This window comes from Artibeus jamaicensis, unplaced genomic scaffold, assembly GCF_021234435.1.
Source record: "Artibeus jamaicensis isolate MK-2021 breed Jamaican fruit bat unplaced genomic scaffold, CSHL_Jam_final contig_908, whole genome shotgun sequence".
NCBI lineage: Eukaryota > Metazoa > Chordata > Mammalia > Chiroptera > Phyllostomidae > Artibeus > Artibeus jamaicensis.
Window position 1 is genome coordinate 5101090 of NW_026522009.1, and position 25163 is coordinate 5126252.

At 33.2% G+C, this 25163-nt stretch overlaps 1 protein-coding gene and 1 non-coding gene across 2 annotated transcripts in view; one reads left to right on the forward strand and one right to left on the reverse strand.

Moving 5' to 3' along the window:
* The window catches only part of LOC119041017 (protein DPCD-like), a 30243-nt gene extending 27072 nt beyond the window's left edge, over positions 1-3171 (forward strand). The window contains 2 exon segments of the mRNA XM_053655012.1: positions 2505-2591; positions 2593-3171. Coding sequence (XP_053510987.1) covers positions 2505-2591; positions 2593-3171 — 666 coding nt within the window.
* Positions 3172-22964: 19793 nt separating this feature from the next.
* Positions 22965-23046, reverse strand: LOC119041027 (small nucleolar RNA MBII-202). The gene has a single exon (XR_005080967.2). It is a non-coding gene; the product is annotated as a small nucleolar RNA MBII-202 (small nucleolar RNA).
* Between the last annotated feature and the right edge of the window lie 2117 nt (positions 23047-25163).

Here is a 25163-nt window from a genome sequence, read left to right on the forward strand (position 1 = left end):
AGTGTGTCCAATGATCAGAAGACAAGGAAAATGAAAGTTGTTTCAGGTTTGGGGCTGTTGTGAATAATGCTGGTTGTATTTTAATTTTAGACATTTTGGTGAGTCCATAATCTCAATTCAGTATGATTTTTGTAGAATATTTTAATGAAATACTTCAAATATTTAGAAAATTGGAAAGAACTATACATTTAACTCTCTTATAGTCATTGTATAAATTCTACAATTAATATTTGGCAGTCATTTTCTTCAAAACTTATCTATCCATCAATAAATCCCTATAACCATCTATAAGCCATTCTTAATTTTTTAATGTGATTCAAAGTAAGTTACAGACATCATCTTACACCCCTAAACACTCAGCAAGCCTATCACAAACTGGAGGTTGCTATTTGTTTATGTCCTTTTCATAGAGAAAAGTAAAAATAAACCAAAGATTTGGTTTATTTCCCTTACCTTAAATTTATCGATAGAAGAATTTTGACCAATTTAGGTGTTAGTCAAAATCCTATAAAGATATAGAGGGTACAGTCATTCCACAAAGTTCCCTCATACCCCTTTCCAATACGTCCAAGTCCTACACCATCCCATAAAAGTCAACAATTGGTTTACCTACTATGGAATTTTAAATAAACGGAATCATATTGAGAATTTTTCGTGTATAATTTCTTTGCTCTAACAGAGTATCCATTAAAGCTTTACAGGTGTATAATTGATATAAAGAAATTGCACACAGTAAAGCATAAAACTTGGTAAGTGTTGGCATATTCTAGTACATATTTGCAATTGCTCCCTCTTTCCTCTCCCAAATTCCCATATCAAGGCAACAACCAAATTTAATGAAAATGGAATCATGCAGCCTGAACTATTTTTTACTCTGGCTTCTTTTACTCATCATAATTATTTTGAGATTCATTGATCTTTGTGTCTTTGTTAGATTTATTTATATGTATTGATGATGCATAGTCCATGGTATACATATACCAAAATATATGTATTCATTCACAACTGATGGGCATTTGAGCTGCTTCCACTTTTTATTTATTACAAATGAAGCTACTATGAATATTTATGTACAAAGTATTATACAAACATACTTCCATTTTTATTTATCCATTCTGCATGTGGAATAGTTGAGTTATATGATAGATGTAGATTTAAGTAAGGACATAAAAATATTTTTCAAAAAGGTCATAAAATTTTAATTCTAACTAGTGATGTATGAGACTGATTGTTCTACAACCTCACCAAACTTTGGTATAGTCATTCTTTAATTTTAGTCATATATATATATATATATATATGTGTGTGTGTGTATACATATATATACATACACAAACACGGATAGATAATTCTTTTATTTTTCTAATGATTATTAGTGATAAACATGTTTCCATGTGCTTATCTGCCATATGATAGTTTTTACTAGTTTCTTAAAATTTACGATTGACAAGTACAAAGTTGTACACAGGTATGTACACTCAGTAAGTCTGACGGTAACTAGGCATCATGAAAACACGGCCGTCATAAAGGTCATGAACATATTCATGACCTCCCAAAGTTCTCTCCATGATCATAATATTGATGATGATGATGATGTTTGTGGTAAGAACACAACACAAGATTTACCTTCTTAGAATTTTAAGTGTACAGTATAGTACTGTTAGCTATAACTACTATTCTATATAGCAGATCTCCAGAACTTTTTTATTTTCCAGAACTAAAACTCTACGCCCTTAATTATGTTCCCATTTTCTCTTCCTCTACACCCTGGTAATACTCTACTTCTACGGATTTGACTATTTTAGATTCCATACATAAGTGAGACATGCAGTTTTGTCTGCATTTGGCTTATCTTACTTAGCAGAATGTTTTCTAGATCCAGTCACGTCACAAGAGCAGAATGTCCATTTTTAAGACTGAATAATATTCTCTTGTATGTACATATCAGATCATTTATGTTCAAATCATTTGCTTGTTTTTTTAAATGCATTTGTTTTTCTGTTTCTATATTTTTGTTGTTTTGAAATATACTTTAAATATACTAGAAACTCCTTTTTCATCACAACTTATAATATTGTATCTTAGTTTATGCATCTTCAATCTATTTGTCTATTTTTTATGCCAATACCACACTGCATTACTGTAGTTTTATTGTAAATATAAAGATAGTACACATCAAAAGCATTTCTTTTTCATTTTGCGATATGAGTTACCTGTTGTACTTTTAAAAAAATAATGGAAATTTCAAATCAGCTTCTCAGTTTCCAAAAACAAGTAGAAATTGAACTGGGATTGAACTGAGTTTATGTAACACATTTTGGATAATTGATATGTTAATATTATTGATCCTTCAGGTACTTCAACATGACATATCTCCACTTGCTTAGGTCTTCTTTAAAGTCCCCTAAGACTTTTCTATAGTATTCAGTTTATAGATCTTAGACAGTGTTTTTTTCAGACATTTCATAAATATTGTATGCTTTGAAGCAAATATAAATTACTAGTTTTTTGAAAAATCCCACCCTCCTGGGCGGAGGGAAGATGGCGTGACGGAGTGGCTGGAGAGACTGCGGGATGCCGAGAAGAGAGCCCTGCTGTATAAGCCATTCCCTGCTGCACGATGGGAGAAGGAAGGTGCACTATTGGTTCCCAGACGGGAAGGAAATGGCCGAAGAATGTGATGAGAAGATGAAGGAACTCTTCCTAAGAAAATGGCGTGTAAACAGTGTTCTGAGAGCCTTGGGCCAGAGGCAGATTGAGGTGGGAGGGCCAGCACCCCATGGAGCAGGAAACCTGGGGCCTGAACTCATCAATGAAAGCAATGACAATACCATCTTCCTGAGCAAGGACACCAAGGTGTGTTTCCAGTGGCAGATTCGAAACCTCCCCTAGCCTAAGGATGTCTATAGTGTCTCTGTGGACAGGAAGGAGCGCTGCGTCTTCGTCAGAACAACCAACAAAAAGTACTACGAGAATTTCTCTGTTCCTGACCTGGACAGACACCAGCTGCCACTGGGCGATTCTTCGCTGTGCTTTGCTTCTGCTAACTGCACCCTGACCATCTCTTACAAGAAGCCAAAGAAATTCCTGGTGGCTGAGTCGGAGCTGCAGGAGATGCCGAAGAAGGTAAAGATGACTCACAGCAGTGATGGGGACTGCAAGACCCAGTAGTGGATCCCCGAGCCTGCACCTCTGGCGTGAAGGGTGGGGAGGCTCTTTTCGTCAGCAGGCAAGACTTCGCAGCCTGAACCTTTCCTACACAGGAGCCGCCTCTTCGCATCCAGGTTCTGCAAAAACTGGACCACTGGGCACTCATGGCACTCTACCTCCTGAGTAAAGTCATTCTGAGTCACACACACACAAAATCATCCTCCTGTGTGTTCAGTGCTAGTATATAAATATACAACTTATTCATATATAAATGTTAAACCTTACAACTTTGTTAAATTCATTAAATGAATCTTGCAGATTTTGTCTCTGTTCCAGTAGATTTTATATACAGATAAATTTGCAATCTTAAATATAGTTTTATTTATTTATTTTTCAATCATGATAGTTTCTTTTCTTTCTGCTTTATTTAAATGGTTAGAACCTACAGTATAATACAGAAATGAAATATTAGTAGTAGATATCCATGCTTTGTTTCTGTTCTTTGATAGAAAATATTCAGTTTTCATCTTAAATATAATGTTAGCAATTGATTCTCATAAGGTGAGAAGATTTACTTTTATTCCAAGTTTGTTTAGAGATTTTTAAAATTGAGAATACATATAAGATCAACAATATATACAGAGATGATCACATGAACATTCTTTTTTAGTCTGATAATGTGGTGAGTTACAGAAAATTATTTTTCTGTAACCTTACCTCAGCAACTAACCTCCTCTTCATGGGATATTACCCACTTAGTGAAAATATACTGCCACTTTGGTAGTTATATTGTACAAATTCAATGTGAACACTGACTTAGCAGATACTAAACCTCTGCTGCTAGAGAAATTGCAGTTAGGTTCCTGTGAGCCTCTGGTCACAACATATACATTTACCCATCAACACATGAGGTGTGTCCAGAAAAAAGTCCAACCATTGTTAACATAATGAGAACAGTTTGCATGACATCAATGTAACCTGACAGCCGAGGAGAGTGGACCCAAATGGACATTCACGAACAATAACAACTTCATTCTACTAGTCAGTGGGGAGCAGTAGAAGCTGTTGAATAAGCATGTGCAATATGTGGCTGTCACATTCAAAATGACTGAGTGAGCAGAGTGACGAATCTGCATCAAATTTTCATTTATGCTTGAATGTTCCACTGCAGAAACTATTGGGATGATTCAGAAGGCTTTTGGGGATGATGCAATAAGTGCAGCACAAATAAAAGTGTGGCACACATGCTTCAAAGGTGGTCAAGGATCTGTCGAAAGCGATCCATGTTCTGGAAGGCCTGCACCAAGAACACCTAAGAATGTTGAACGTGTACAGGCTGCAATCAACAAAGATCGATGACTGACAGTGTGAGAACTAGAAGCTGATCTGGGGACTCAAAAACTACTGTGTCCTAAATTTTAATGTAAGAGCTAAGCATGAAACATATTGAGGCAGTGGATGGTAATTCCAACAAAGGATTTAGCAGAGTGTTTTCAATTGGGAAAAGGTGTTGGAAGATCTGTGTGAGATCCCAATCTGCTTATTTTGAAGGGGATTAAGGTGTTGTTGTTCTACATACAATGTTTCTTGTACCTTTTTCAATGTATGTGTCTATTTTTCATGTTACATGGCTGGATACTTTCTAAACAGGCCTTGTATAACCTTAATTAGTGTTTGGGTATAGACACCTTGCTTAATATATATTGTTGCTATATTAACATTGAACTCAGAGCTAACAGCATCATAACATGCACCTTAATGAAACTCATTTAATACCTGTATCCCCCAACTTTCTTCTTGTAATGAAGAATCCAAAACAGTACTTCAGTACTGCCCTCAAGGTCTTTAAGCAACAAAACCACCAACAAAAATGTTAAAAATGTAGTAGTAAATAGACCAAGTAGAACACATGTTTTTATACTGTAAGAGCTTAAATAAAAAGAGCATATCCTTATTTAATCTCAGTAATGCATCAGGTGACTCAAAATATTGCTCACTCTGTACATGTCTGCAAATTACTGTGATAATCCTACAAATAACAACTTTGAGGTTACAAATAAATTTTAGCCAATAGAAAATTAGTAAATGTAAATTCCATGGATAATGAGGATCAACTGTATATAATTTTCTCTTTTGCTGGATTTTATTTATTTCAAAAAAACCCTGTCATCTTTAAATATATTTGTAATGTAATGCTTTAAAAATAAGTTTTCTTAACTATGCATCAGAGTAATACTGACACCATAAAAGGACAGAAATGTGCCCTCTTCCTCAATGTCTGAAGTGTGTGTGTAGCATTTGTGTTATTTCATTTTTTAAATGGGTGGTGCAATTCCACAGTAAAGCCATCAGCTCCTGGAGGAATTTTATTGTGTTTATGAAGGTTTTAACTACATACTTCATTTCTCTGATGAATGACCTATTCATGTTATCTATTTCCTCTTGAATGAGATTTCATAGTTTATGTGTTTTAAAATACTGCCATTTCATAAAAATTGTTTATTAAATTTATAAAACTTCATAATATTTCTTCTCAGCTTTTTAATATCTGTAGAAGCTGTAATAATGGAAACGTACCTGTTGCTGGCAATTTGTATTGTCTCTTCTTTTTATTGTTCTCCAATTATAGGCTTTATTTTTCTAATTGATTTTTTCATTATTTCTATTTTCTATCTTATTGTCAGTCTTTTACTATTTCTTATTTTTTTGTTGATTTGGGGTTTCTTTGTCCTTTCCCCCCTTCTATTGCTGGGAACTGAGGTTGTTTGAGAGATTTCTTCTTTTCTGATGCAAGCATTCAGTGCCATGGATTCCCTCTAACCACTGCTTTAATGATTTCCCATGAATTTGGGTATGTTATGCTTTCATTTGAATTCAGTTCAGGTGTTCTTTAATTTTCTTTTTATGTTTCTAATGAGAAACATGGTATTTACAGGCTGATTGTGTCGAGCCCCACTCAATTTATATGTTCAAACCCTTAACCCACTCCCCAGGACCTCAGAATGTAGTGACTACATTTGGAGACAGAGACATTAGAAGCATTTACAGTTAAATGAGATTATATATGTGGGTCCTATTACAATCTGGTGGATGTCCTTATAAGAAGAGAAATGTGTACACAAAAAGAGACATCAGGGATATGTGTGCACGGAGAAAAGGCCATGTGAGGACACAGTGAAGCCACAGAGACTGCCTTCTGAAGCACTCAAACCTGCCAACACTTTATTCTTGCATTTCTAGCCTCAAAAACTGAAAACATGTTTTCATTTTCTTTAAGTGTCCAATTTCTGGTGTTTTTGTTATGGGTACCCTAGCCAATACACAAAGGTTATTTAGAAATGTATTATTGAGTTTCCAAATATTTGAGAATTTTGTGACTATCTTTTTGTTAATTTTTTATTTAAGTCCTTTGGGGTCAGAGAACATACTCTGTATAACTGGAGTCTTTTAGGATTATGAGTGCAGTTTCACTGCCCAGCATGGCAAGGATCACCACAGCAGCTTCGTTTTTCAGTGTGGAGGAGAACACGGTGTGTATTCATGTTTTATGGGGAGTACTTCATAAATTTCATTTAAACCAAATCTGTTGATAGTGTTGTTTAGTCTCCCAAATAAATGTCAAATCTCGATGTACTTGTTCTTTTCATTTGAGACAGAAACGCTAAAATATCTTACTACAACTATGCAATTGTCTGTGTCTTCATACAACTCCTTTGGTTTATGCTCTGTGTTTTCTAAAACTCCACTCTAGACACAGAATACTTTAGGATTATTACATTCTCCCGATAATTTGCCCCCCATTTATGATTTATTATAGGCAATTGACCTCGTATATAAAACAACTTATTATATACATTTATTACTTTGGGATCCGCTGTGAGGAGTAGAATTCTCAGAATTTTGTGGTTTGCTACACTGACATAGATCAAATGCAGCCAAAGAAAACAACAAAATTTCATCAAGTGCAAAGTGCAGATAACATGTTGTCACTTTATCATAACAGAGTGACCACTTTAACCACCGTGTTTTTTTTTACTAAAATCTACCTCATATGATATTAATATAGTCTCCATGTTCCTTTAGTTTGATGTTACCATAGTGCACCTTTTTCATTTTATTCACTTTTGTGACATCTATGACTTTATTATGCAAAATGACTTCCCTGTAGCAGCATATAGTTGAATTTTGCTTTTTAAATTTAATCTTAAAATCTCTGCCTGTTTATTATATTCATATTACATACATTAAATGTAATATTTGATACTATGAGTTTAAAACCAAGTTTCTACTCATTTTTATTTTTCCAACTATTATCTGTTCCCTTTTCCCTGGCTTCTTTTGAAGACGTTAAATTCATTTATCTCCTGCCAGTCAGGAATCACTATTCTTCCTTCCTTCTTGTTCACTGCATAAGAAATAGTTGTTTTCTAAGTCTATTTTTCAGTTGTTTCAACTGAAACAACTTAATAGGGACAACTATATATTCAGTCCCTATTATTTTATCTTGTCAAGAGGTATATGTCTTCCCCAACAATGATTTAAAGCAGCTGTTATCAATATATTCAAGGATTCCGATTGATAAATGACTACTATGAAAGAACAGATAGAAATCATAAGCTGAGAAATGAAAACTCTATAAAACAACCAAATGAAAAATGTAAACTTGAAAAATTCAATATCTAAATTTTAAAAATGAACTGGGTGGACTCTAAGCACTTTGGAGATGACTGAAGAATGAATCCAATACATTGATTCTAAATCAACAAACATTAAGCAATCTAAAAGACAAAGAAAAAATGTTTGAAAGCAAAACACATTTCCTCAGAGATCTGAGGTGTTACCTCTAACAGGCCTAAAATATATGTGGTCGGAGTCTTAGAAGGAAAAACTGATGTATGGACTTCCTTTCACTGTCATGTTCGTTGGCCGCTTTTTTTAGATACACTTTTGTGAAGTTTGTATTTAGGTACCTTGCCTCCTGTCTAGGTTGTTTCTGTTTATTTATTGATTTAGACATCTTTATATTCACTGAATACAGGCGTTGGATTGGTTATATGCACTGAAATCAGCTTCTTCCACACTGTGGTTTTCTTTTTCACTCAATTTGTCTGAAACTAATAAATATCTAACATTTCAATAGGTATAATTTATCTCTTTCTCCTTATATGCTACTGTGGTTTTTTTTTTTTTTGCTTTGTAAGACTGATTTTACTCCATTGATTCCTTGAAAGTGTTTTTCTTCTCAAAATTTTATTTTATTTTTTTTACTTTTAGATATAGCTTTCACCCTAATGTGTTTTGAATGCTGTGAAAGGTGTCATGTATTGAAAAAATATTCTTCCCCTATTTTCATATCATAAATCAAGTGTCTTTGTACATATGGACCTATTACTGTGTCTCCTACACTTCCCCACGGGCCTATTGCCTATCACTAAACTAACATCACACTTTAAAATGAAACCAAGTGTAAAATAAGTCTTGGTGTGTGGTAGAGTAAGTCCTTTAGTTTTGCTCATATATTTTCAAGATGTTGCTATTTTTAACTACCTGTATTTCTACATAAACTTTGATTTGGAGATATAAATTTTCACAATACAGATTCCTTGGAATTTAAATTGACTTTGCACTAAGTCTTTAGATAAATTTGGGTATAGTTGCTACCTTTATAGAATACTGAAAATTATTGTTTCATTCTGCAACATGGTTTATCAGTTTTAAATGTGTTCTGGGTTGAATACTACCATTATCAAAGGAATAAAATAAAGTATGAGCTAAATTAAGAATGAAAATATAAGTAATTTTATGAATTTGTGTGTTAACAAATATTGTTTTTCAATTTATAGTATGTCATCACCTATATTATTTTTGCTATGATAATTTCATGGTAATTTTTTTTGGACAAAACATTAGTTAAATATTTAGAATTCAATACACATCGCGCATTTTATTCATGATTCCCCCTTTCTTATATAAATACCACACACACATAAATAAAATAGTTTTGAGGCAAACAATAAAAAAATAGTGTGCTCTCTTAGCATGTACTTATGTTTTTTCTGTTATCTCTGAAGTTCTTATTTTAATTTAGTTTATCTGATATGTCCTCTTTAAATTAAATGCAATACTATAATTGTTCCCATAATTGTTTCTGAAATTCTAAAATTTATATTTCATTTTGTGGGGCATATAATAAAGAGTTTTGCAGGATCATGAGAAAAGTAGCAAATCATATTTCCATATTTAATATTCAATCCAATCTTCATTTTCTTATTCCCGTATAGTTGCTCTCATGTTGCACAGATATTTCTACCTGAAGTGGTCTCAAAGGAATCAATTATTCTAGACAATATTCTTAGAGACTAAAGAAACCGGCCGTCTTTTGGTATTTGCACATTAACATACAGATTCAGGTAAATATCCACATTAGAAAAGCCTTACTACTTTTTAATATATATTGTGTTAAAAATTGATGGAGTAATTGTGAAAGCATGTGATTCTTTTTTTTTCTTTCTATTTATTTTCATTCAGAAAGTTTAAACTATTATTGTGGTAAAGAAAAAATGTTGGATCTTTTTTGTAAAATCACACAGTGGCTCTGAAATGATCTGGTACATTTTTTCAAGTGCTTAAATTAAAATCCTTCACACTCTTCTTCCCTGTTTTCTCTACACCACTAACAAGATGAAAACTTGGCATGAATATACAATGAAAAATATTAATGATAATAATACCTAATATTAAGAAAATACCTGCTGCATGCCAAGCACAGGTCTAAGCACTTACTATGTATTAATTTAGTTAATTCCTACATAAATCCCATTTGGACAGCAGTCATATTATCAGATTATCAATTTTACTTCACGGATGAGAAAATGGAGACAGGCAGCAGGAATGTAATTTCCCCCAGGTCACATAGTTTGAAAGTAACAGAGGCGTGACTCAAAACCACTCTTATTCTTTGTTTTCTACTAGTTTTCTGAAGTTTTTAATTATATTAATGGCGATACAAAACCCTGTTGTTATATTGAAATGTGAATGGTAACATGCCATGTTGGAAATTGGCAGCGACTTTACTTTTACATTTTGTACTATACTGAGATATTGAACATGTTGTGGATTTCTTACTGTGGGAAAAAGAAAAGTTTCTGTTGTATATTTTTACTGTATACCTTAGTTTCCAGAGAGATTATCTTAATTAAGAATTGTTTTTAAGCTAAAGGGACTTATCTAAGAAAAAGAAGTTAAAAAAACATGAACAGTGAAAGGACAGCAAACTCACAGTTATTAACAACCACACCTAAAATGAAAGCAAACTGAAAGGACAGCTAGATCAGGAGTGGAAACATAGAAATGAAGATCTCAAGGAGGGTTAGGAACAGGGGAGTGGGAGGAGGAGATGGGGGGAGAAGGTACAGAAAATAAGTAGCATAGACAGTAGATAGAAAATAGATGGAGGGGCAAGAATAGCATGGGAAATGTAGAATCTAAAGAACTTGAGACACATGGTCATAAACTAAAGGGGGGGTAATGGTGGGGATGGGGGTAGGGTGGAGGGGAATGAAGGGGAGAATAGAACAACTGTAATGGCATAATCAATAAAAAAATAAAAATTAAAAAAATTTAAAAAGAATTGTTTTTAATAGATGTACACCGATCATCCAAGTAAAGAAGAAAATAACAAGCTACTGGTACAATATTTTTTGTTTCCCCATCATGCTACTCAATTATACCATAGTAATTTTTAAAGAATATGATGCTATAAAATTAAATTCTCTACTTCATATTTATAATAAAAACTGAGAGTTTCAGATTTATTATCAAGTGACCAAAAAAAGATGGTTGACTGGTGAAAATGGGCTATTTTATGTAACAATTTATAATGAAAAAACACATCCATCAAATTGAATTGTTTTTGCTCCTAAATTATTAAAATAACTCTGTTTATAAAGCTGGGTTTTCATTAATCCATTGTCTTCACACTTAATAATTGAGTTTAAGATGTCTGTTTTTCAAGCTATACTAAATGTCTGATTTAGTACTTTATGATCAATGACAAAACACTTATATACAATATTATTTATCACTATTGTATTATTTCTAAAATTTAATGCATTTTTAAAAGATTTTATTTATTTCTTTTTAGATAGAGGGGAAGGTAGGGAGAAAGAGAGGGAGAGAAACATCAATGTGTGGTTGCCTCTCACATGCCTCCCTACTGGGGACCAGGACTGCAACCCGGGCACGTGGCCTGATTGGGAATCGAACTAGTGACCCTTTGCTTCTCAGTCTGGTGCTCAGTCCACTGAGCCACACCAGACAGGGCTCTAAAATTTTATTTACATAAGTCAGTCAAATACAAACAAAGACACTAAATTGACATTGATCAGGCAGCATGGCCGTGAGGACACAGCTCTGAACTACGTACAGTACATGAGCTCTCGTTTCCTGTCATAGTTTTGTCAGTTTCTCTCCATGCAGATGTGAGAAGCATAGCTTAAAATCTGACTTTCCACCTCCCTGTTTAATAAAAGACCTCAGGTAAATACTTTCTACAGTCACTTAAAGACCTAAGCTATTATGATTTAGTATTCTAAATTTCCACAAGGTTATTCATCCATATCTTGTTTTTAGAGCTCAAAAATGTATTTCCTTATACCCATACATACTAAAACAAGAGCAACTAAACATTGTTTACGTCTATGTAAAATTTTAAGCTAAAACTGTATTGCCTATTAATATCTAAAAAAAAATCAACATCTTCCCATTTAACTGAAATCCCACTATTAATGATCCTGTCTGTAATTTGTTATAATTATTACAGTCTCTGTTATATAAAACCTGAGAAGTTGTCTCAAATTTATTTCTCAATTTTCAGTTACCAAGGCTTGCTGGTTCTTTATTCCATAGCAGTAGGTATCTTTCCCCTTTCTGTCAACCTCCCATATCTGCTCATGCTACAGAACACTGTACTGTGTTGCATAGATTCTATCTCTATCACTCTACCAAAATACTTTGTAGAATACGCCTAGTTAAATAAAACTTTTGTAAATTTATTGGTTTTATAAATTCTAAAATCACACATTTTCATTTTTCCTTCCTCAGCTTCCCTTCTTAGATATTTTATAACATTGGATAAAACATAAGAAATAGAATTTTTATTTTTAATATATATTAAAGGAATATCGATATTTAAGATATTTCAATAATAAGATAATATTTGCAAAAATGTACATTTTACATTAATTTTATGATTCAAATTTCAACATTTTATTATGTATCACCCTTGCAAATTACCATAACCCTTCTGCATGTACATTTAAGATGGGTCACTTTCAGAATGATTAACTGTGGCTTTTTAAAATCTATGAACTTTATAAAATCCACTTTACACAGAAAGTTTATAGCTTTCAGAATAAAAGGACAGCTAATGTAAATGATTATTTTAGTCCAAAAAACTTGGGGCCTATTGTAACTTCAAAACTCATATTAATAATGTATGCTGAATGATAACTATTTTTCAACAGATATAATTAATTTAACATAAAAGTTATGCTAAAATATCAAAAAGAGGCATTTATTTCCTCAATGATGCACTAATGTTTCAGGTTTATAGCTATAAATAATGTGACTGTTTCATTTGTAAGTGATGGTGATATTAAAAATAAATACATGTGACCAAATTATGTACATTATAAAGAGTTATGTATTTTATGTCATTATTTTTCACTTCTAAGAACAGATCACAGCATCTACCCAACATGTTAACCAAACAAGATGATTGTATAAAACACCCTAACAATCTATTCTTGTTCACAACTTTAAATTAATAGCTTTGTGTTTTTAATTAAGTGTGAACAAGTATGCATTGAGAACTTACTATATTCAGGACAATATGCTAGAAAAATTTAAGAGTTGATGTGTTATCAAGATCTGACACAAATGTGTTGCACTCTTGCAAACATTACTTGAAATTGAAACCCTAAGTCCATGTCAGCACTTCTATTTTTTCTATTAACACTGAGAACACAATGTATTATTCTTAGTGATTTTTTACAAAGATAAGTATTTTTTAATATATTTCTTTAAACTATTTTCTTATTTTTTAAACAATTTTATAGAAGGCTTATGTGCATATTATGTTTATATCCTATGTAATTTGGCTATTTTTAATATAAATAGTTACATGTTTGTTTAGCATTTGGTAGACACTTACTAGGTCGTATTTAAAACCATAAAGGAATACTTGTTATGTATTGTCTACTTAATTACATTAAATTTTCAAATCTCCTCATAGTGTTTATCTCATAAAAGCTTTTGAATATTCCAGTTTTGACTCCACTATCACACACAAAAAAAAAACCACTTTCATGGTCACAGTGCATTCAGCCTTTGTGAGTAGGTGGTATACTCACAATTTAGAATATAATTTTGGATCATAAGATGAGCACTCCTTTTCCTTTAATTAATCTTTATTCAATGCCGGGCTTTACATTTCAGAGGAATCATGGGTGAGATTTTGAGGTTATATTATTTTGGACACAAACGAAGCATAATAGAGACTTTCTGGTAGGACAATAAATACAAATTAAGAGAACATACATTTTTGTGAATAAAACAATATATTGACTTTTTGTTTTATTGCTATGTTTTATATGTTTTCAGCAATATAAATTCTATTACTTATCTTGGTTAAGAAAAACCTGAAATATTATAATTATCTCATAGCTTTTGTTAAGTTCACCTACAGACCAACAATCTTCTTAAAAATGCACTCTGGTTGGATGTGTTAGTGTGATTGCAATGTATATAGAGATTTGAAAAAATAGTTTAAAATTCAGACAACATTAACCCATCCAAACTTAGTCTTTATTACATATTTTTAATAACATTGTGTGGGGTTTGGGTGATAACTGAAATACCTCTGTCTATAATGATTCCATGACCTACATTTTGACAAAGAAATGGATAAAATTTTTAGTGAAATTATTCTGCTTAAAACTATATACATACATAGTAAAATTTTTGTAATTTTCTAACATAACATATACATCAATCAATGCATTTCTATAAAGTATTTTATTTAAAAGTCATTTTTAAGGTAATAAATTTACAATTGCTATCTTGAAGCATAATTTTAAAATATATACTTATTTTACAATATTAGCTCTTAGTTGGGATTATAATGGATGGAAGCAATTTGATATCATAGCTATTGCTGTGTAACTATATCCCATGTATCCTTTATTAGGAAATGGTAAATATTCACAAACTGCAAGAGTCTGAATATGAGACTAGATCTGAAGGACTTTGGGACTTCCCATCACTATCGTCCAGATTGCAGTGACATGAGCTTGAATGCGGCCACCTGCTGGAAGACAAAACAGGGCCAATTGGCACACGTGTAATATGGGCATTTGAAAGTTCATTAGGAAGGAGTGGTGAGCAGCAGCAATTTTCCCTGATAAAAATCTCTTGATCTTTTCAGAGGGAATGTCTTTTAATTGCATCTAGGAGTTCAACTGGACCACAAACCACCGTAGTATATCAAGTCTCTACACAATCTTACTACTGTTTAAGTGCAGCATTTTCATTACATCTAATTTAGTTAATTACACTTTACCTACCTAAATTCTCATGGTAGTTTTCACTGGATGCAGCATTTAATTGCCTTGCTCCAAAGAGGTGTTATTGTGAGCTGTTGAACTACTGCTGTTCTAATTTCAGAGTGGTTGCTTTCATTCTTGCTTCAGATAGATGACTGGGTCAGTGTCTTTGAATCCACTTCAGGGAAGAGAATATATAAGTATTCAGTTCAATTTATTTATTTTTAAAATTAATTAATTAATTTATCTTTAGAAGGGAAGGGAAGGAGAGAGGGAGAGAAATATCAATGTATGGTTGCCTCTCGTGCGTCCACTGCTGGGAATTGGCCTGCAACCCAGGCATGTGCCCTGACTGGGAATCAAACCATGATCCTTTGGTTTGCAGGCCTGCACTCAATCCACTGAGCTAAGCCATCTAGGACTGTATTCAGTTCAATTTAATGCACCAGTTATGATGTATGCTAATGTGTCCGTTTTAATGTGTCAATTATGATGTATACTAATCCTTAAAATGTTCTCCCATCCAAGTACTAACCAAGCCTGACCCTGCTTCGCTTTTGAGATCAGACAAGATTGGGCATGTTCAGAGTGGTATGGCTGTAGACTAATCCTTAAAATGTTCTATCTATTATCACATTTTATTTAATAAGGTGACATAAATTCCACTTTTGTGTGTGTGTATGCAGATAACTGCAATAAGTGAGCAAAGAATTATATTAAAATGAGAGTTTATTAATAGATTAGAATGTTGAAATTATGTGTATTTTATAACAATGACAATCTGACATAGATATATTTTATTGCATGGCACTGACCATTAAGAAGTGATTGGTTACACTTCATGTTGTAAATGATAATTATTTCATTTTCACATAAAAAGTAGAAACAACTCATTTTGAAAGTCAGGTGTAAAGGAAAAATCAAACTATGCCAAGAAAAGAACCCATCACTTCCAAGATTACTTGTAAGACACACATGCTAATGTCAATAAATGGTTTTCTCCGCCCCTTCATCAGGTAGTGTGTTGGAACAGAGGGACAGGGAGTGGTTACCTGTTGGAAGTCTTGCCCACAAACTGATGCTCTGCCTTCTTTTCTAAGGCTCCCAGCCATTTCAGAGAGTTGTAGCAAGCATCGTTCCTCTTACCATCACTGACTAGGCACTGATTTCTTGGTGCTTGGGACACACAAGCTTCCACACACACAATGCAAAGAAGATGACAACTTCAGCAATTAAGGAGTAGGTGGTATTTTGTTTGAGGCCCAAGCAGCTAACCTATTGGGTATCCCAATTCTAAATGCCATTTTGGATGTCAGCTCCCATAATAAACCTAATGACCAGCCATCTCTCCTGTCATTGCAGCTCTTCTTCCTCTCATATTCTTGCTAATTAATTTTAAATTAATATGGAAACTTTTACCCCAGCATTCAGACAGTTAGAAACTTCTCTCCCTTCAACCTTATCTGCTACGCACGTGAAATGTGTTAGAAGACCTCTTAGGATATTCCAAGGAAGAAGTGATCATTGTTTTCTCTGACTCTTGTTGTTTAGTTATTTAAATGTTTTATTATACTGGACAATCTTTGTCTTTTGACATCTATGAATAAATTGAACATCTACTTCTAGGTTATAATGTTTCACAGGCCAAGTACTTCCTCACCTCCTTTCTAAAAATCATCAACAAATCATATTAATAAATAAATGATGAATAGCTTTCTCAAATGTAGTTGAGATTATTTAACTGTATCCCTTTGTCCAAACCATGGCTAAATTCTAAAGCTGATGTCTGGCAATAGACTGATTTGTGAAATGTGTACAACCTTTCACAGGTTATGATTATTAGAATCATATATTTTTGGTGAAGAAATTCACTCAAATAGTATTATTTTATTAATGCTTTTGATGGGTAAGTAGAGACAGGTTTGTAGCCAAAATTAAATTATTTAAGTCAAAACGCAAACTGAGAATTCTTTCAAACCAAACCATTTTCTTAGGCACTCCACCAAGAATTGTTCTCTTTCTTCCTCCTGTGGGAACTTAGGCTAGGGTTCCTGGGATGGAGATGAAGACTGTCATGCAATAAATATACTGGTGTGCTTTCTGAAGAAGAGGAAATCTTGGCAAAGAGAGTAAGTTAACTTCAATTCATCCCAATAAAAGTCTCTGCTGATCCACAATCCTTCTTGAACTGGGCTATCTCTTTAGAGTTGTCCTAAATTAAAGGAAGGGGAAAGAGATTTCATACTCCCAAATCAGTCATTCCAAAGACAAGGACAGCATTAAGCAAAGGAACTCTTTTTTTCAGCTGGAAGCAGGCAGTAACTTAGGAAGGACTCAGCAGCCACAATCTGGGCAGCTGAAGAGAAGAGAGCCTGACCTCTGAAGTGCTGACCTGGTAGCCCACCACAGCATCTACAACACGCATTTCTCACTACACACATAAATCTGCCTTCTCCCTGAACTTTCACCTCTTCCAGGTTGTTCAACGCTTGCGCACCTCACATCCTCATCAGTTCTGCAGTGGGGAGAAAGGCCCTCTCTTTGACCACTCAGCATTCCCTTAAGCTGGAAATGACCTGTATGAAGACGATGACAGTTATAAAAATCCCTTTGTTTAACAACACCCTTGGTGAGTGGTACAAATTAAAACTAATAAATTGCATTTCTTCTTTTATGTAAAAATGATTCTTCACTAACTAGAATTTCATTCATTTATTTATTTATTTCAATAATATTTTTCTTTAGTTGTATAAGACATATACATCAATTTATAAGGTAAAGAATGAGTAAACCTGCACTTTTTTGCATTTCATGTGCAGAAAGAGCCTGGGTATTTGAAATGGGGTCTCTGGAGAAGCAGCGAGGCTTGGGAAGGTGAGGGTCAGTGACGTTTGTGTGAGTGACTAAGCCAAAATCCTGAAATAACAGAAGACTACTTGAGTGAAAATTACATTTCTGAAAGCCTAAATATTCATTTACAATTATGTAATTAAAATTTTGGTTTTTAGCAAAGTGAAAATGCAGAGGAAAATTATTTATTTAAGTAGATAATGACGACTAATATTAAGCTAATTCAGACAGTATACACATCAAGCATTTCTACATAAAAGCAGCAAACCAAAGAATATCACAGGTGATTATTTTTCATAAAATATCAGATGAAAAAGTATCCAGAAATACCACTGTGAAAATTTAGGCAGAGGCCTCCACACATAAGTGTGCTAGTAACATGATTTTTTGAACTAAATATTGTCTTTGGTGGTGATTTAAAACATACTTTAATTTGTTTCTTCAGTGGGGTGAGCTAAATCACTTCTTGAAAGAACTTTGCCTTGTGTTACCTGCGCTGTTTCTGTCCATTTTTCCCCAATTTGCTGTGCATTGTTTTTTTCCAGCTAGGAGGCTAATTTAACCCTGAATAGTTTAATGTGGCAGTGAGCACAAAAGTGTCCTCAGAGGCCCCTTCAATCGACCGATCCTACCTCTCTGTGAATGTCCTCCAACTCGTTTCTGTTTTGTGAGACAGGGTGTTCTGCTTTCCTGTTCTTTGATATCACATTGGACACCCGAGAGTAAACGTTTAGCCCCAACCATCTGGCTCGTACTGCCTAACAAATAACAAACCAGACTTTGTCTTTGATTCTCTTTTTAAGGTCAGACATACAGAAGTACAGCCTACTTGAGTGTGGTTGGTACGGCAATAATAGAAGTGTAATAATTTATAGTTTTAATTAGAACATAACACCTAAGATGTTATATAATGTGCTTGAGTGTGATATTGTTATGCTACAGAATTACATGATTATGACTGTGTAAAAACAGCTTTTGTAATAAAAAAGGAGCATTACTTGTGCCAGACCCTGTATTTTTTAATTTTTATAAATATTGTAATTAATATGCCATGTAGATTTTGTGCCAATAATATAAATTGCAATAATAATATATACTCTATGAGCTTATGTAAACTCATTACTTATATTTATAGTCTTACGTTGCATTAGCTCATGTTATAAAATGTATTCCACAACTTTGGAGACAAGGCTACAGGCCTTTTGTAATGGGCTACAGGCCTATTCTGTCTTATGTGCATGTGTGTATGTGTATAGTAGCAATAATTTACACTATTAAATTTCAAATACAGTATATCTAGATGTGATTTCCCATGCTAAAATCACAGTTAGTTAACAGAAAACTTATTATTAGATTTATGTTATTTTGATTAATTTTTTAATAATGTCATGTAGCCTAGGTATCAGATCTTGCCAGTATTTAAGAAAACATTTTCATCAATATCTATACCCTAATATTATTACCCCATCTTTTCTTATTGAATCAAATATTGTTCTCTAAAAATGTGTGTATTTATCTCTACATATTTTAACATAAACAAGGGTTTGTTGCAAACCGCAGAGGGGTCTGACCCGCAGCCATAAATCCATCTGCTCTGACACTAATCATTGCCATTTAAGCGGCTTCGCCATCGCTGTGCTCTACGCCTCTGGACAGGTCTCTAGTCCACTGAGTTGTGCCATAGCACCACTGATCTGGATGGACACATCAACAGATCAGTCCTGCCCTGCAAGGGCATGTGAACACTTCGAGGGGTAACGCTCTGCTTATTTGCTCCAGTAACAATATTAGAACTCATGATGTTCGAGGCTTCGAAAGGATCGTGGAATGGGAATACTCCCTTCCCTATTCATTATGAAAGGGGGAGACTCCTTTTCCAGGGTTAAGTTCACAGATGGCTGTGTGGGTGATTAAGGTAGTATTTTAATAGTAAAGCTGGGCACTGAAATGTTGAATTTATTGAACTAGTTACTTCAGTACACACATACAGACACATAACTGTCTTTGCTACTGTGAACATTCTGGCTCATTTGTTTTTATTATTTTAATTAATTAATTAATTTTTAGTGGCGGGGAAGGGAGGAAAGAGAAAGAGGGAGAGAAACATCAATGTATAGTTGCCTCTCAGGCACCCCCTACTGGGGACTTGGCCCGCAACTCAGGCATGTACAGGCCTGCACTCAGTTCACTGCACCACACCTACCAGGGCAACTCTAGCTCATTTTAGTAGATTGGATGCCCTGTGGTATATAAGATCATGACTTCACTTCAGCTTCCATGACTTACCATGTCTACTCAGCATTCCTTGAAGATAAATTGTTTTTTCGGGGACTGTGCCCTAACAGTTTGACTATTTGCTTTCAGATCTATTTCTCACTCTAGTTTTACTTTGCTCTGTAATGGGACAGAGAGAGGGTCAGGCTGACACATGAAAGATTAGGTTTCTCAAGTTCCTTTTTGAGCCAGCTTCCAGATGAATTTATCCAATAAAAGACATGACAAGAGAATGTACATCAAGCAAATTTATTGTTCATTTTCATCTATTACCCTTTTTATTACCATTTTACTATCAAAATGCCATCTTGGGGAGCTACCCTAAATGGTTCAATAACTGGCTCTTTTTTTGTTTGTTCATTTTCAGATTTTTAAAATTTCATTAGAGGTTAGACTCTCTTGTGTACCTCAAGTATCATGGAAAAGAAAACTATTCTCACTTTTTTCAGAGCCCAGTTACCTATTGCATGTTCTATTAACAGCCTTAACCTCTTTGAAACAAAAAAATCTAACAATGCACACGAAGTTTATGTACCCATGGCTCTAGAGCATTCTGCTTGCAAAGACTCTAAATCCTTTAACATTTAGAGTCTGGCTCTTCTCTGGAGGGCCTGGCAAAGGTTATCATCAAGTTGTGCTGTGGCATACTTGTCTCCTATTCCAAATTGGGAGGGGAAAGAGGTTCCCTTTGTATAACTAAAGTACAGTTTTGTTGTGTGACTTCCAGATGGAGAGGAGCCAGCAAATCTGTTCAGGTGGTGTTGCTGACGTTCACAGCGAGCACCAGAGCATTTATTTCAAGGAACAGCTCCAAATGCCACTAAAGTGCTTATAGGCTTTTATCCTCTCTTAGTAATAAAATAATACTCAAAGTGTCGGTGTTTCCTTTTGTAAAACAGGAAAGCTGGATACATCTTATTAAGATGGTTTTCCTGCAGATCTGTGCTTCGCTGGGGGGGATGTATAGAGAAAATATGATCATGTTAAAAGGCACATTTTAAATACATTATTATAAGGTACTAACAGGTTTCTTTTTTAAGAAAAATAAAAGCTTGCAGGACAATGGTTGGCTTTTAATTCCACCTCAGTAGAACTCTGATCACATACAAACCTGGTTTGTTGATTGAGTTGTTTCATTAACAATATGAAATGAGACAAGTAAAACACTTGGGGAAACAGTGAGATTTAGAAGCAAAATGTAAATTCAAACAGATGATTTGAAGGTTGTATGGTAAAAGTTTAGTTTCTCCTACTAATTAGGGCTGTTGGGACTATTATAATGTTCAGCTTCTAGGTCAATTAAATTTAGCAGCTTATTTTTTAACCAAATGAAACACTAAAAGTTAATAAAAATTTTAAATACAATTATTTTCCCTTAGAAATCTTTCACCATTCATTATTTCCTTTTTTCTTTTTATTTAAATTTTGCATACAGAAAAGCAGATGGTTAAAAATTAAAGGAATTTTAAATATTTTATGTGCATATGTAAATAAACATTTTAAGAAGTTCATTTAATAAATTTTGATGTATTACTTAAATGCTAACTGTACTTTAATGATTAATATCTAATTAAAATGCCTGACAAAAATTCTTTGACAGTCAAAAGGTCTTCATTAAACAACAACAGGTTCTAAGAGGACTAAGCCTAAAATTGTGTTACATAATAAATTTATATCCAGAGTAGATACTATAGTAGAATTATTTCACTGATTATGATTATTGAAAATTATTTTGCTTCCACTACATGTGTCAATATTATTTTTATGGACATTGTACATTACCAATTTCCCAGTCACTCTATTTCTTTTATCTAACACTGTTATTATATAAGGGAACAGACATGCAGAAAAAGACCTAAAAAAGCATAAATATGCAGGTTAACAAATTATGTTAAAGCAAACACCTACATAAAACCTCCTGATTTAAAATATAAATTTGCCAGAATTCCAGATTTTGCCTATAGTTCTGACAGATCTCAATACCATCCCCACCTGAAGGAAGAAATCATGATTTACCTTTTTGGTACTCTCTTTAGGCATCTAAATATACATTCTGATACAACGTAGCTTGGTCTCCCATATTTGAAACTTCATAAAATGTAATCATACAGTGTGTAGTTTTTGTGTGTCTGTCTTCTATACTGCCACACTTACTCAAGTGTTTTGCACTTATTTTCTGTGGGGTTGACTATCTACAGATACACATTGGCCTATGAATGCTTTTTTAATTCTGTATATAGGTTCATTGACACACACACACACACATATGACAAATACATCTGCTTACTCTTTGTGTTTTTACTTTATAATATAGTTTGATATACAGAAATTTGTATTGTGTATCAATCATTGCATGATAGTGAATTTTGTTTAATTTTAAGTGTTCACTTTTAAATATATAAGTAATATATAATTATAATAAATTATATATGATTTTTAAATATATAATCAGTCTGGACTTTTAAAAAATGTGTTCTGAGAAACATGTTTAAATAATTTTTATTACTTTTAAAAAGATAATCAATAGTCCGAGTATTATTTATTGAAAATATTATTCATGCTTTATTACTTCATAGTTCTACCATTTTAATAAATTTTGTGTGCACTTATATTTAGGTCTGATAGGGATATTCCATTCATTTTGTCACTATTTTTTTTATACCTAGAAGAAAATCTTCTCCCATTTTGTATTCCCTTATAAATATTTTTAAATGTATCAATTCCAAAACATATGGTTATCTGAGATTTATTTCAATCTCTAAACCTATTTAGGAAAAATTAAAACCTTTACAACACTCAGTCTTCCAATCTATGAATTATAATATCTCACTACACTGGAATTGTGTTTAACGTCTTTCAATAAAGTCTTATTTTTATCTGCAAACTATATCCTATTGTGTTTACAATATATATAGAAATTTCACTGTCTTTATAATTTTGTAAATGAAATGTTGGAAGTCTGTTTCTCCCTAATTATTTGTTGGCAATGTAAAAATAGAATTGATTTTTGTATGTTGATTTTATACTTGCAATTCTAATTGACCTTTCTTATCAGTCTATCTAGTTTTTATGTGTAGATCTTTTTTCTCTTTTTTTTTCCAGTCATCAGGTGAAAAGGGTTGAAGGGCACTTTCTTCAAGGCAGTACAGCGATTCGGAGAACGTCATCATTCTTAGATTTACTATGTGTTAAGTCCCACTGTCAGAGAATAAGCATAAATTCTTCCTGATATTTTGGAATAAATAACATTTCTCCTTTATACTGCAAATCCCAAACCTCTAGTATAATGCCGAATTCTGAATTAAGGTAAATTTAACATGCGATTCACTTAATTTAACAATTGGAACATATGTTGTACCATATGATTCTTGCAGGTTTTTGCAAGTTACACACTGAAAAGTTTAAGGATGCTACTTTATATTCATTTTTAAGTCACACTAGATGTCAATTTGTCTGCTAGCTATTTTGTGCATCTATTGTAGTGACTGAATGATGTTTCTCCTTAATTCTGCTAGGCTAAGCTGGAGTTCTGAAAGTACTCCGTCAGTATATATTTCCTTTTTTTACATATCAGGGGCTCGTTTTGGTAATAACCTGTTTCTAAGTTTTACATTTATGTTCATAGAGAGGTTTTTATTCCCTTCATCATTAATTTTCTTGTTAGATTTTGTTATGTTAATGATAGCATCTTAAACTAGTTCAGGAGATATTACCACTTGTTTTCTTAGTAGAGTTTGTATAGTAATTGAAGTTATTTATTTTTAGATGCAAAAAAGAATTAACAAACCCAGCTGTGGGCTCTGAATTCTTTCATATGGAAAATATTACAACTGTGGATTCAATTCCTGTGGCTATTACAAATATATTCAAGTCATTTGTTGCTCTTGTATCAATTTAATAAGTATTAGGGAGTTTTTTTTTCATTTTTAACTAAATTTACAACACTGTGACGTAAAGTTTTTTAATCTTATTTTATTATCTATTTGGAATGTATATATGTCACACTTATCATTTCTGATATTTCACTATTTGAATTATTAATTTTGTTATTCTTTTTTTAAAATATTTTTTATTAATTTATCTTTAGAGGGGAAGGGAAGGAGAGAGGGAGAGAAATATCAGTGTATGGTTGCTTCTGGTACATCCCCTGCTGGGGACTGGCCCCTGCTGGGAACTGGCCTGCAACCCAGGCATGTGCCCTGACAGGGAATCGAACTGCGAGCTTTTGGTTTGCAGGCCTGCGCTCAATCCACTGAGCTACACCAGCCAGGGCCCAATTTTGTTATTCTTTATTAATCTTTTCAGAGGTCCATCAAGTTTGTAGGCTTTTTCCAAAGCATCATACTTAAATAACAGAGTTAGATAAACTCTATGGGTGGTTTATGAAGAGTTTCTACTTACTTACTTACTTTTTTGAAATATTTTACTTTTTAAACTTTGAACTATTGCTTATTTCATAGGTGTTCAATATTTCCTTTTTTCTTAATAGTTTCCTTTTAGTCTCTATTTTTTAAATATTAATTTAACATCATCCCAATCTTTATACGCACTGTTTATCATAGCTCAATTGCTAATATTTGTAATATGCACTATTTTATTTACATATAAATTGAATTTAAATCTACTGCTTAATTTTGAACTATACATTCATATATTACATTAATTTTCATATGTAACTTTATAGTCCTATCACTAGTTTGTACTAATTCCTAGTCTCTCTCTTCCATTCTTCGTGTCACTCATTATTTTGTCATTATAAAGTACTTTTACTATACCACAACCCAGCAGGATTTTCCCAGGTACATGAAGCTGGTAAATCATTTGAAATTCAATTAATGTAATCCATCATATCAACAGAATAAAAAATATTGCATAATAATTGTAGTACAGAAAAAGCATTTGATGAAATACAGCACCTATCATGATGAAAACTACCTCTCAGCAAAATAGAAATAGAGGCCAGTGTTCTCAACTTGTTTAAGATTAGCAACAAGAAAACCTACAGTTAGCATCATACTTCAAGGTGAGACATTGTAAGCTTTCCCCAGAAGATTAGGAGCAAGGCAAGTGTGCCTCGCCGCACCACCTTTTCAACATCAAACTAGAAGTCCTTGTTGATGTCATAAGGCAATAAAATTAAATAAAATGTGTACAGATTGTAAAGAATCACAATAAACTCCATTGAGTCTTGGATATTTTAAATTGCAAAAGCCTTCTATGTTAAATTATTTTCTGACATTAGTAATCTTTTTGCATAATTAGTAATAAACGTAAGTGAATTTGAAT